We start from the raw sequence: 13,911 nt of genomic DNA, 5'->3' as shown, positions 1-13,911 counted from the left end.
TCAGGTCGTCTGGAAGTAGAATCACAGGCAATTGTGAGCTGGGAATTGAATAGAAACATCTGGAAAAGCATCCCCTAGAAGAGCAGTCAGTGCTCTTAACCTCAAAGTCAGTTCTCCAGCCCCAAGATAGAAGGTTATTTTAAAGAATGTTAGTAAAAATCAATTCTCAGGAATTTCCTGAAAGTGTGGTAGTTAAATCATATGTGCATGTTTAAATATAAAAACAGCAAAGATGTGGAAGGGAGAGACTTCTTCATTTTATTATAGGCCCTTAAAACACAAAGTCAGAATGGGAGAGGTGGCTCAGTGGTTAAGAGTACTGGCTGTCTTCCAGGGAACTGGAGTTTGATTCCCAGCGCCCTCACAGCGGCTCACAACCATCTGTAATTGCAAGTCTTTTTCTTGTCTCTGCAGGTACCAGACATGCTAGTGGTAGACAGACATGCATGTAGGCATACACATAAATACCCAAACACATAAAAAATTTAAAAATATTTTTAAGTCCAGTCAGTGGTTTTCATTGCAGGTATTTTTCTTCATGAGCATTATTTTTTTATTTGTTCAGCTTAAAGAAGTCTAAGAAGGTACAGAAGCCATTTCCAGGCTTAGGTGGACAGGTGGATCAGGCAGCATTCCGGGGAAAGGGATGGGACTTCAGTGAGATCTTCTCTGTGCTTTGGGTTTATTTTATGAGGGACGGTGAGCTTTGTTTTACTCAAGACCTTACACTTTATGTGCCTAGAATTTTACAATAAGTTTTGATTCATCATAAAGTGTGCCTAAAGCTAATTTAGGCATCAGAAGTAGACTTGTTAGGAGACTGTTTTTACGTGGGGTTCTGTTGTCCTTGGTTGAGTAATATGTTGTTCACTGGCCCCAGCTGTGTCTTCAACTTCAGCCCTATTATCTCTGAGTTTTATACACAGATGTGTGTGTTTGATTGACTGACATGTGGATTCAAGCCTAATATCGAGCCTATTTATTTTGCTTTACAAATTTCAGAGGAAAAGGACAAGAGGCAATTTGGGTAATTTCTATAAAATGTGTTTTGTATCATTTAGAATATGTATCATTTTAAAGTATGTTAAATAATAACACGGGGCCGTAGTTATTACAGTTAGTCTTAAAGGTGAGTGGTGGCGTGGACGATAGCCTCACACTAACTTCCAAGTCCCGAGTGTGTTCACTGTAGTAATTCTGACATGTTCTCAGGGCCGCTGTGTGCTTGCCAGACATTTACACAAGTGCCGTGCGTTAAACAGCCTGGAAGTGTCTGTCCCAGTGTCCGTGCATTACTGAGTAATCTCTTTCTGTCGTCTCTTTGCAGTATTACTCCACAGTAATGGAGCAGCAAGTAAACGGGCAGCTAATAGAGCCGCTGCAGATATTTCCAAGAGGTAATGTTGAACAGATTCTAATCAACAGTGATTATTTCAGCAAACTGTCTCATCACCAGTTATGTTCTCCAAAGGTTTAAATGCACATAACTTGATGTTTAGCTCTTAATTTGAAAAAAAAAAAAAAAAGAGAGAAGTATTCATTATCATGGGGGATTGCAAGCTATATTATAGTTATAGCAGATAAAATATCTAATCTACTAGAGTAAATTAAACTAACTAGATTGTTTTCTGTTTTTGAAGTGCATACTTACATTCGCTTAAAGAACTCTTTGGGAGTCCCCATGATTCTAAACCAAGGCACATGGTTGGCTTTGGTTCCGACTTACAGTGTGTCCATGGTGGTGGTGGTGAGAGCTGCCATTGAGATGAGAGCCGTCTGCTTGTGTGGAAGCTGAGAGAAATGGGGACTCACAGGCAGAGCTTTGGGCAGAGCTTGGAGTTTGTCTTGGGGTGGGGGAAGTATTTAAGAAATAACGGGACCCCCTTCCTCAGTGGCGGTTGATTTTCATGAGCAGATGAGGGTGAGGCTCAGAGAATCCCTCTTTAAGTTGGGCAGTGTGAGCCTTGTGCTGGCTGTGATTGTCCCGTTGTGTAAATATCCTCTCAAAATTGGAACTGTAGTTAAAAGAGTGACGTAGGTACACAAAGTAAGTTTTTAACCATTATTTTTGCCCCACTTGAAATCCATGTTTTTCTAACTAAAGGAACAGATCAGGAGCTCCTCTAAGTAACTCTTCTAGAAATAGCTTAATTGAAATAATTAAAAGTTAAACTCACCTCCGTTAACTAATACTGTACAGATAATCATGGTAAGAGTTTTCCAATTAAACATTCTAGACTTTCATTACCTGTAACTCAGAAGTTTGAGTGGCTCAATTAACCAGTGGGCTTCATTTGCAGGGAGGGTCTCCAAAGGCAACTGGCTTGGCCAGCTAGGGAGGAGATCCGGGTTCAAGTGCAGTAAGTCTCTTTAGACGTTTGTGTGGGTTATTTCATTATTAGTAAGAGCTTAATGGGAGGCAAAGTAAGGAGATAAAACTGTGTTACTTAAGATTACTGGCCATCCAAAAGAAAAGGATGATTAATCAGGTTCTGTGGTACTTGACTGAACAGGCACACAGGGAGACTGCCGTGTTTTTGTAGATGTCTCCTGCTAGTGACCCATATTATTTTCTCGTTTTCTCTGTGACTTCAGAGTTGAAGCAAACTTAAAAAGTATTTCCTTCACAAAGAATAGTGTTTTACAGGCTGAAAATCTCTATCCATTGCTCTGAACTTTGTTATAGCGAACTCAGGTCCTGATCCTAGAGAGTCTGGTTACCATGCTGAAGGGCTTTTCTTTACAGTCACCTTTCCTTTTCTTCATGGGAACTCTTTTCAGTTCCCTTTCGCTGTCCAGGGAGTCTTGTTGGCTGTTCCTGTGCTAACCCCCTGGTGGTGGCAGCCAATCTGAGACCTCAGCTCTCCTTTCTGTCCCTCTCAGCAATTCGCAGTTAGGTTTTACTGTTTCCATTGTGGGCTGTTGAGGCCTGAGAACTAAACAGCAACTAACCTTTTAGTGTACTTGTTTCTTGGGAAAGGCATATAACTCCAGGTTCTAGGGAATGTGTGAAGGGAGTTTGTAAGGTTTAGTGCAGTGGTTCTCAGCCTGTAGCTCACAACCCATTTGGTGGTCTAAACGAGCCTTTTACAAGGTCTGTCTTAGCTACATTATGATTTATAACAGTAGCAAAATTAGTTATGAAGTAGCAAGAAAAATAATTTTATGGTTGAGAATCAGCACAACATGAAGAACTGTATTAGAGGGTTGCAGCCTTAGGAAGGCTGAGGACCACTGGTTTGGTATAAGAGTGGGGAGAAGAAAAGGCTGTAAAGACACAGCTATGACATCATTTGCAGCCCAGCATAACTAACCTCTATGGCTTCCAGTGTCACTGAATGTAGTCTCTCCAGGCCACATGGAGAATTTCAAAATGTGAGTCCACCCCCTTCTCTGTTCTGTGACTCAGATCTTTTGGGCTCTTCCAGTTGTCTTGTTTGGTGCCCGATGACCTCACCACAGATGTAGATGCCCATATGACGGAATGCACATTTGTTCATTGGTGTCCGATGACCTCACCACAGATGCAGATGCCCATATGACGGAATGCACATTTGTTCATTGGTGTCCGATGACCTCACCACAGATGCAGATGCCCATATGACGGAATGCACATTTGTTCAGGTTACATTTTGTTAACTTGATACATACTAGAGAGATTCCTGGGAAGAAGGAATCTCAGTTGAGGAATTATCTGTCTCCACTAGACTGGCAAGTTTTGATTTCTGACTGATGGAGGAGGACCTAGGTCACCATCTGCAGTGCCAGCCCTGGGTGAAAGGTAGTCACCTGTGATTCTGGAAGCAAGCCACTGTGGCCTCTGTGTATGTTCCTGCTTCCAGGTTTCTGCCTTGGCTTCTCTAGATAATGGCCTGTAACCTGTGAGCTAAGATAAACCCCTTCCTCGTGTTTATCTCAGCAGTGGATGTTCACACTTGGACAGTGTACACTTAGATATAGACATGGCAAGAGGTTCCCTGGGTCTTCTTGGTTGACCAGAGGGTCTCAAGCCCTATAGGGTCTGTGCCTAGGCCCCGTGTTAAAAAGAATCTCTAGGTTGAGCAAGCTGGCAGATCTGAAGACAATGGTGATCTTACTCTGATCACATACCCTCTTTCAAGTACCACTGTTGTCTTGAGTAGTTTTCCACTCCTAGTTCATGGCCAAGTCTTCCCTGTGTCTCAGAGCTGTGCTAAATATTAATAAGTATGAAAATTGGCTAGCATCATAGTAACTGCCTTCCTAACTTCAGGATCTATGGGGTTACTGGGGTGGCTGTTTAGAAATCTAGTTACCAAGGTTTGATGGGCACTTGAGAAGCAAGCAGGGCTAAGGTTAGAGAAGACAGCTGGATTTTTTCTCATTCCTTTGCTCGCCACTGTTTTCCTGCACAGGGTACCGCAGAGGCAGTAGTTGTAGGGAGCACTGAGTCCTTCCAGGGCTGGGCACCAGAAGTATGCAGCTGTCATTTTGTTCAGAGTTAATTTGCATTTTAAGGAAAGAAAATTTGGAATCTTAATGTATTACATGACTTATGCATTTAAAATAGAAAAACATTTATTCGTGTTTACATATTTTTGGAATATGAATGTGCTAAACTCATTAAAATATATATTTATTTTATTTTCTGTGTGTGTATGCCTGAGTGTGTACCTGTGTACCATGAGTGTGTGGGAACTTGAGAAGGTCAGAAGAAGTGCTTGATCCCCTTGATGTTAGAAATGGTTGTCAGTCACCATGTGGGTACTGGGAATGGAACCTGGGTTCTCAGAAAGCAACCAGTTCACAACCACTGAGCTGTCTCTCCAGCCCTAATAACATAAATTAAAATTTACTTGACGTTCCCAAGTGAAAGTAACTCATACCTTGTAATTTTAACACATGTCTTATTAAGCAGCTTGCTTTCTGTAGTCAGAAACAAAAAGAAAACAAAGTCAAAGTCATCCTTCCCTAGACAGAGGTGACAGCCCCTAAACAGCCTGCTGTAAGACACTCGTTTTGTGCAGAATCGATGTAGGACAGGGACAGGAAGCTTGTGTTTGAAACATGTGATGAGGAAGCATCTGCTGGCTTAAAAATGTCTTACTTGTAGCCCAGGGTAGTGCTAGGAAGTCCCTATCAGTTTTCCTGGCCCTTTGTTACTTTCACAGCTAAATATTACTGGACATGAGGATTTTCAGGAAGCCTCACTAAGTCACTTATTTGAGTTCGTAAGTTCGGTTGCTTGGCTTCATAAGACTTGAGTACACTCAGACTTGCACATTCCATCTTGGGGTTCCCAGCAGTTCCCTACTACTCCATGCCTTCACAGCAACAGAAGCAGAAGCCTGCTGTTTAGCAGCCCCGTGACTGCCGACTGTGGTTCTGTAGAGAGAGGACTGCAGACATCTGAGCCACGAGAGGAGTCGTATCATTTTAGCTCAGCCAGTGTTTTAGTAAAGCAGAAATTGGAATTCATATGAAGTGGTGTCAGAAAGCTCTGTGCATTTATAAACGTTCATTCCTGCAAGTTAAAAACCCACTTCATAATTCCCACCTTGGGTCTTGGGGGCCACTTCTCAATCATTTCTCTCTGCTAATTTTGGTGTCACCCTCATTTCTTTTTAAACGATTCATTTTGAGCAAATTTGTAAATGGCCCTGATGTGTTCTACAATTTAGTCAATTACTGTTTCAGCCTGCAAGCCTCCTGGGGAACGGAACATACATGGCCTGAAGGTACGAATTTCAATAATTGTTTCAGTAAAGTTAGATGGATTTGTAATGCTGTGTTCCACTTATTGAAATGTCAAATAAAACTGCACTTTCTCAAGCTCTGACAAGCAATCTTTTTCCTCTCCCCAACCCCCCATTTTTTGAGTGGTGGGGGTGGAAGGGCCACATCTGTATTTGCTTACAATGTGTATGTACTTGGATCCTGGGCCTTTGGTGCTATATTTTTCAATTACTTGGAGTTGTTTTGTTGGTCAGTTTTCCAGGATGATCCTGGGTTCTGTTGTCCACAAAGATTTATTTGAGTGAGAACATGGCCTTCCTTTGGCGATTAATTAAGCACATAAGCATATTGCACACGGGCTGCCTCCCTCTTCTCTCAGCATCTTTATGCTTGGAAAACATGTCTAGTTAATGTCTCCTCGTTGTTCTGTGTGTTTTAAAGTCTGGATTTCTGCTCAAGGCTTCACATCTGAAAGAAAAGCTGGCTATTTTATTAGGCTCAAGTGTTTTATGATTAATTACTTGGACCTCATTTTCTAGCGAGTATGATGCAGTTGTAGAACTGGAAGGGGGTGCATCCTGAGGTTGCTTCTAGCCCCAGACAAAAGCTTACTGTCTTTATGTTGTAGATGGCAAACTGAGGCTTGTATCTGTTTCTCTCTTTCTGTCTCTCTGTCTCTGTCTGTCTCTGTCTGTCTCTCTCTCTCTCTCTCTCTCTCTCTCTCTCTCTCTCTCTCTCTCTCTCTCTCTCTCTCTCTCTCTCTCCTCCCCAGCACTGTGTAAGTATTTGAATAATGCCAGGGATATTGGATTATATACTCTATAGACTGTACACTTCTGTAGCCTATATACTGAATATACTCTAGCGGTGGGTCTGTCTAGCAACACGCTAATTAACCTTCATAGTGAGATGAGGCATTGTGTGCTGAATTATAGGTTAATTAGAACTGTGTCCTCAGAACACGAGGCTGACCCAACTTCTCTCTTCACTTATAGGTGAATACACGGACTGGACCATCTCAACACACCAGCCCTGTGGTCTCAGATTCACTACCAAGCAATAGGTAAGGACAAACAAGGGAAGTGTGCTCTGCTGTGATCCTCTGTCCAGGTGGCTGTGGGCTGGGAAGAAGTTGGTGCAACGCACTTGTCTTTTCTATAAGATAAGAGATATAGGGGCTGTAAAGAAAAGCTGACTATCGAGATAGCTCTTGCTACATATCGGTTGGAGAGAAAAAAGACTTAACAGAGAAAGATGGAATTAGAGGCAGGTGAGGTGGCTCAGTCAGTAACGTGCCTGCCACGGAAGCCTGAGGGCCTGAGTGTGGATCCTGGCACACATCTAAAATCAAGATTTGGCACCACATGTTTGTGACTGTGGTTCTGGTGAGGTAGAAACAGCCTCCTAGCTGAATCCATGAGCTGCAAGTTCAGTAAGAGGGTCTGTCACAAAACACAAAACAGTGACCCATTAAGGAAGATACCATACATGAACTTCTCTGGCTTCCACATGGGCACAGATATGTGTGTACACACCCCCTGCAAACACACCTATACCACACACACACACACTAAATAAATAATATACAAAGACGAAATTGACATGTGAAATCATTAATTCTGTTCTAAGTAGTTTTTCCTGAGTCTCCAAATTGTGTAAATAGCCTGTTCCAAGTCTTGGTTCAGTTAGAAGCTGTGTGATACTTAAGTCTTTCCTGCTTGCCTGCCTTTGACAGTGTTATCTGCTGGCATCTTTACCAGACAGAGTCAGGGAAGGAGTCAAATAGTGACATTTAACTTGACCAGTGGTGCTGCTCATTAATAGCATCTCGAGTTGTCTAGGAGATTAAAGCTACTGGACCAGGAAGCTGGCTTTTGTTGATTCCTGCTAACATCACCCCACTCTGGGCAGATCTTAAGCCTTTCACAGTCTTCCTTTATCCCCGATCTTAGCTGCCACACTACGGCAATACTCAGGTGTTCGGTTAGCCTGCAGCAAACGTTCTTCACCGAGCGGTGCTGGGAGGTGGCTGCTCTGTGCTGCAGAGTCACAAGTGGCTGGAAACTGACAGAACCACAGGAGCTTCTTCCACCTGCCCTGCATTCTGGCTTTGGGCTTCAGTGTGTGCACAGCCTCTGATGGTGAGATGCAGTTTAGGGCTCTGCTTTCCCTTCCCACACTTCTGACCTCCTCTGTGCAGTCTTGGGTCTCTGCCTGTGGCTTACAGTTTTGGAGGCTGAGAGTCCAGCTTGCCTGGCCCAAGCAGTGGTGAGGTCACTCTCCTCATGGTGGGGACACGTGCAGGAGTGAGTGCACCTCAACACCGAAAGCCACAGACTGCTCCAATGCGCCTGCTCTCCTCTCTACTACTGTCTTTGGTTTAATTGAAACTTTTCATATGTATGAGTGTGTAACATGTGTGTACCCAGTGCCCCTAGAAGCTGGAAGAGGTGGTTGGAGCTCCTGGATCTGGAGGTACTCAGATGACTATGAGCCTCCATCTGAGAGCTGCAGACTAAACAGGTTCTCTGCAAGAGGAGCAAGAACTCTTAACCACTGAGCCTTCTCTCTTGCTTGTATTTTTTCCTTTAGTTTTTGAGACTCTTGCTATTGTGGCCCAGGTAGGACTCCAACATGGCAGTCCTCCTCCATCATCCTCCCAAGTGCTAGGATTAGGGTGTGTGCCACCCCACTGTCTTCACAATCCCAGGTGACCTAGGTCCTTCCACTAGGTTCCTCCCCCAAAGCCTCTTCCCTAGATGCTTTGCAGTGGTGTCAGTGTCTTCCCACTAGCCTTCCTGCGGGGAACACAGGCTCTACAAGGGCGTCTCCTTTAACAGCCGATTCCATGTGCCTGGTCTCCTGGGAGGCAGAGCATTTCACTTATACCACTGCTCTCAGAAAAGATGGTGTGCACACAGACGGCCAGTGAGCCCGGGAGTCAAGGTTTTCTCTGGTGTTAATTTAACTTTTCAGTAGAACTAAGAAGATTTCAGACCACAGACGCATGCTACTTTCTCTGCAAGTGAGGGTTAGCTTGGTGTAAAAATTGTCATGTTTCTTCACAAAGTACAGTAAAACATCAGACAGAACCTCACCACCTGATCATCTCACGTTCCATCCTGGCCTCTTCACTTGGGGATATGGCAGCCTCCTAGATAGTAAGAATAGTGGCTCCTGTAATGGAAGAATGTTAATTGAACAGGTCCTATGGGTGTTTTAATATGTTACCCTACATTGGCCATGTTCTGTGCCCCAGGTTGATAACTAATCAGCAGGTATTTATTGAGTGCCTCTTATTCATTAGCTGCTGTCCTAGGAATATGATGTGGCAATAGTGTTGTGAAGGAAGCAGAGGAGATGCAGAGAGGAACATGAGTCAGCAGCGTGCTGATTGGAACTGAATGCTCAGAGCTTGGGGAAAGTGATTGCTTCCATCCAAACCTGATAGACAAGGAGGGCCATGTTCACAATGCAGACGTTGGAGCTAAAGGTGAACATTTGTATGCATGTTTGTAAGTGGACTGATTTGGCAGGAACATGAGGATAGGTGAGGGGTAGAGTAGGAGTGTGGGACGTTGTGGGGAGCAGCTCCAGTTCTGGAAAGGAAGGATGCAGATGGGAGCAGGTCATGTAGGGCTTGGAAGGCCCATTGGTGCATGCCTTTGAGAGGGCTCTGGCAGGACAGGGTAAGCCAGCCAAGTGTCCACAGAAACTGTCTATGGGGAGCAGGAAGAGGGTGAACACAGCCTTACCCTGCCCTCCTTTGATTCTTGGCTCCTGGTCTTTGCCAAATTAACAGCCAGGTTCTTTCCAACTACTCCAGGCTAGTGATGTATTTCCTGGGCCAAGGCTGCCCTTAGTTTTTATCACATACATCTTAAGAGGTTCTTCTGTTCTGAGCTGGGATTTGTCACCCTTCAGCACCCACATGTAAAAATCCAGCTTTGCATCAAGAATGGGACTGTTGCCTTTTTCAAGTCAACTCCTCCTGTCATCTCCCACATCCTGTTCCTCATCCTTCCCACAGCCTATGTCTTTCTAGAGCTCTGCATCTGCTCACGTGCAGCATCCCTGTGGCTGCACAGATGCTCCAGTGCCCTCCATAGTCTCCCGTCAGTCAGTCTCCACCCTGGCTGGGACACCCGTGCTACTGTATAAGCCAGCTCTGCTTCACTATGATGGGATGCCTGGAACAGTGATATAGTCCCTTTTGTTGAGATAAAAAGTTTACTTAACTTTGGGGGGGTAAAGGTCTTAATAGTCCAGGACAGGTGTGCTAATGACTCCTTGTGACCAGATTGAGAGAGAGACAGACAGACTGGGTTCTAAAATCCCTTTTGAGATCATATGTCCAATTGACATGAGCACACCCCACCCTCAGCCTCGACACACCGAGGACCCTGTCTCTTACTCATGAACTCTTCATGAATAAACAATCTCCAAATGGAAAGACTCAGATGACGTTCTGAAATGTTGTTTTCTACTTGGTAACCTCTGGGTGTTCTTTATGCCCTTGGGATGAAGTGAGACCCCCCACAGGTCTTGAGTGGTAGTGTTTGCCTATGGGCGCTCCGTGCATTCCAGCCTTGCTGGTGAGCAGTGGTCCTTCTCACTGCTGAGCCTGTGCATCTCTCTGATGCTTCCTCACCTTCTCCCGATCCAGCTAACCATGACTATCCTCATTACCGTCCACCCACCAAACTCTGCTAGGTACCCTGTGTGGACTCCTGTATCCTACAGGCTTCAGTGCTCTGTGAGGGCAGTGCCTACAGTGTACCCACTTCAAGTCCTGGTGTGAGGCGCGGCACGCCATGCTTGCAGAGACGAGTGAGTGGGTGTAAACTTATATCCACATTCGGCTCTCCCTCACTTGAATTTTTTTCAACTTACTCTGCTTTTATGACATCATTTCTAGTCCCTTTACCTCGTATTTTCTTTTAATTTCTGAGACAGCATCTTGTAGACCAGACAGGCCTAGAATTCATCATGCAATCCATGTTCACCTTGAAACCAGAGCAGTCTTCCTGCCTCGGTCTTCTGAGTGCTAGGATTGTAGATGTGAGCAGCCACGGCTCTACCTTAACAGAGCTGTGTATGGGCACTGTGCCTGCAGCATGTCTGTGCACCGTGTGCTTGCAGTACCTGTGGAGCCCAGAAGAGGGCGTCAGATGCACTGCAGCTGGAGTTACAGGGGTTCATGAGCCGCTTTGTGGGTGTTGGGAATGGAACCCAGGACCTCCGCAAGAAGAGCCAGTGCTCTCAACCCCTGAGCCGTTGCTGTAGCTCATGGCCCTTTCTCTTTATCTTATGCTGGGGCATCTCAGTGTCTTTTCCCAAGTGTTATAGCCAGGTCACTACCATGTGCATTTAAAATATTAAACATTTTAAAACGTGGTTTTGGTGACCTAAGTTTTTTTTTTAACTCTTTATTGATTCTTTGTGAATTTCACATTATGCTCCCCAGTCCTACTTGTCTCCCATCCCTTTGTATCCACTCCCTGCCCTTGAAGTCCCCCCAAAGGAAAGAAACAAACAAAATCTCATCGTGGAAGCTATAAGGTGTCACAGTGTGTCTCACAGTATACACTGTTTTGTCCACATATCTTTACTTACAAATATTCATTGTAATGAGTTCCAGGCCTAAGTTCTTAAAAACCAATGAAATATTAGATAATCAGGGTACAAAACAAGTTTGCTAGATGACGCTTTTTGTTTCTTCATGCTAAGATTTGAAACTAAGACCCTGCACGTGTTGACAGTGTGCTCTACCTCTGAGCGCTACTTCCCTCGTCCCTTTTAAACTTGACCAGCACAGCCAGATGCCGGTGTGTCAGTGGCATCGATGTCCCTCTTGTTACTCTCAGAGTGTAAGTTGTTCTTTGGCACGGGCGAATGACCATTTGTTAGACTGAGCTCATTAACCCACGTGGTGCTCCTAGTCATAATTACTGACTTCGAGTCCCGCTGCCAAGGTCTTTCTAAACAACTTGGCTTTCTCCTTCTGCAGAATTGGGATGATTAAGTCTGTCCATCCACCATGAGTGTAAGATTGATGGCGCTAGTTAAGGAATCAGTTTGTTTCTTGGATGAAAAACATTTTGTAAATGCCATGAATCAAAGTGTTATTATTTAAGTTTATGACATAACGGTCCATCTGTGGAGAGAACATCGCAGAGGCTTTGTTTGGTTGTTTGTATCTACAATAAGCAGAATGATCAGATTGGGAGTCATTTGTGGGAATACAAAGATTTAAATATTTCTCAGACAAGTGAGTGTGTGCACATGTGCGTGTGTGGGTTAATAGCTATACATATAAGAGTGTGGTTCTCGTAGGGGCCCCTTCAGGAGGATATGCAGCAGCTCTGCAACAGTGCCTGCCATTGCTTAGCATTCTTCAAATGAGCTGCATGGCCAAGTCAGTAATTGGACTGTCTTTGAGGCAGCTGTTCACTTTTTGGTATGTACTACATCTTTAGTTCCAGTCTACAAAATTCTTGACTGTTCCCCTGAGCTGATCAGTCTCTGGAGAACGTTATCAGCCCAGAATCCTTAGGTGAAGGCATAGCTTACACAGTGTGGGACTGAGGCTCAGTGGTCTGCGTTTGAGCACAGCAGAGTTGTGAGGAGTATTTAGCAAGAATAATCATCAGCGGAAGAACCAGCACGAGTCTGGGGTCATCTGAAAGATGCCAAATGGAATGCCAGTGTGGCTCAGATTAGGCCTTCTGTCCTTTGATTCTTGATACATCTTGATCTTTATATGTCTCCCCTGTCACCACTCTACCTGCCACAGGGTGACAGTAACCAACGGTTCTTGAACACTTGGCACTTGGTTGTTCAGGGGCAAGGAAGGAATGGAGCAAATAGAGAATGGGTTGAGGTCTGTGTCCCGAGCTTCCAGTCTCTGGTGAAAGTGTAGGGAAGGAAAAGCCACACTGTAATGACCAGAGAGAGCACAGAGCGGACAATTAAGGATAGAGCTGGCCAGCTCTATACTTCAAAGAATGCTAGTTCAGCTGGGGAGACACTATTTTCTTTAAAGGTCTGTCTGTCTATCTACCTACCTACCTACCCACCCACCCACCCATCCATCCATCCATCCACCCACCCACCCACCCACCCACTCATTCATCCATCCATCCATCCATCCATCCACCCATCTAGTGTTTTAACTGCTTGTTGATATGTCTGAGCACCATGTACATGCAGTGCCTACAGAGACCAGAAGAGGGTGTCAGATCCCCTAGAACTGAAGTTTCAAACAAATGTGAGCCACCATGTGGGTTCTGGGAATCAAACCTGTGTCCTTTCAAAGTGCAGCTAGTGCTCCTAACCATTGAGCCATCTTTCCAGCCTGGGAGGTACTATTTAATATTTCTTGCTACTTAGTCTGGAGACTATGAAGGCTTAACCTATTATAAATAAAGCTTGAGAACTTCAGAGCTATTTCTTAAGCATTTTCATTAAACAGAAGGAAGCTATCTGCAGAAATGTTTATATAATGTATTATCTTCTGCTACTGTAACAAATACCTGAGGAAATCAGCTAATAAAGAAGAAAGGCTTATTTTGGTTCACAGTTGGGTCCCACTGATTTCTGCCTGATAAAATGGCAGCATTTCATAGTGGGACCATGTGGTAGAAGAAGATGGCCACTTCCTGGTGAGGGAAGCAGAGAAAAGCAAAATCAAAGAAGGTAGATATTTCACAGTCTCTGTGGAGAGCATGCCCCCAGCAAACTTATGTATCCTATTAGACCCCACTGCTGGAAGTTCTACTGTGGTCAGGGCCTGTGGGATTCGCTTTATCTAAGTAGCACATAGCCATATATGTTCAGAGAACACTTTAATAATCACTAAGTAGTAATGGAAGCTGAGTCTCCTAGGAAAGCAGAAGAGAAGGCAGCCTCCGTTTACTGGTCTGACTGACAAAACTGTGCCTGTAGTGCACAGATAGTTCTGTCTGGTTACCTGTAATGCAGATATGCTACCTCGTGTATAGAGAGAGGAACGGACATTCCAAGGGGAGAGGTAACAGGTCCCAGGTCTCATAGCTGCTGACCATGGCTACTGTATGTTTCCAGGAAGCCGAATGCTTAGCTCTTGTCTGTAGTAAGAGCCCAGAGTGTAACCTGTCCATCATACGATGTTTGAAGCGCTGTCATCTTTGCTGCCTGAGAACATTGTTGAGAAGG

At 44.5% G+C, this 13,911-nt stretch overlaps 1 protein-coding gene across 3 annotated transcripts in view; it reads left to right on the top strand.

Moving 5' to 3' along the window:
* The window catches only part of MAP2K5 (mitogen-activated protein kinase kinase 5), a 207,423-nt gene that overhangs the window by 31,436 nt on the left and 162,076 nt on the right, over positions 1-13,911 (top strand). For all 3 annotated transcript variants that reach the window (XM_080930288.1, XM_080930289.1, XM_080930287.1), the window contains exons 4-6: positions 1,328-1,397; positions 5,677-5,717; positions 6,711-6,778. In XM_080930288.1, the coding sequence (XP_080786414.1) occupies positions 1,328-1,397; positions 5,677-5,717; positions 6,711-6,778 (179 nt within the window). The remainder of the gene's footprint in view (positions 1-1,327; positions 1,398-5,676; positions 5,718-6,710; positions 6,779-13,911) is intronic.

This window comes from Micromys minutus, assembly GCF_963924665.1.
Source record: "Micromys minutus genome assembly, chromosome: 16".
Taxonomy (NCBI): Eukaryota; Metazoa; Chordata; class Mammalia; order Rodentia; family Muridae; genus Micromys; species Micromys minutus.
Note: the sequence above shows the minus strand (reverse complement) of the source record. Positions and strands in the feature narration are given on the sequence as shown.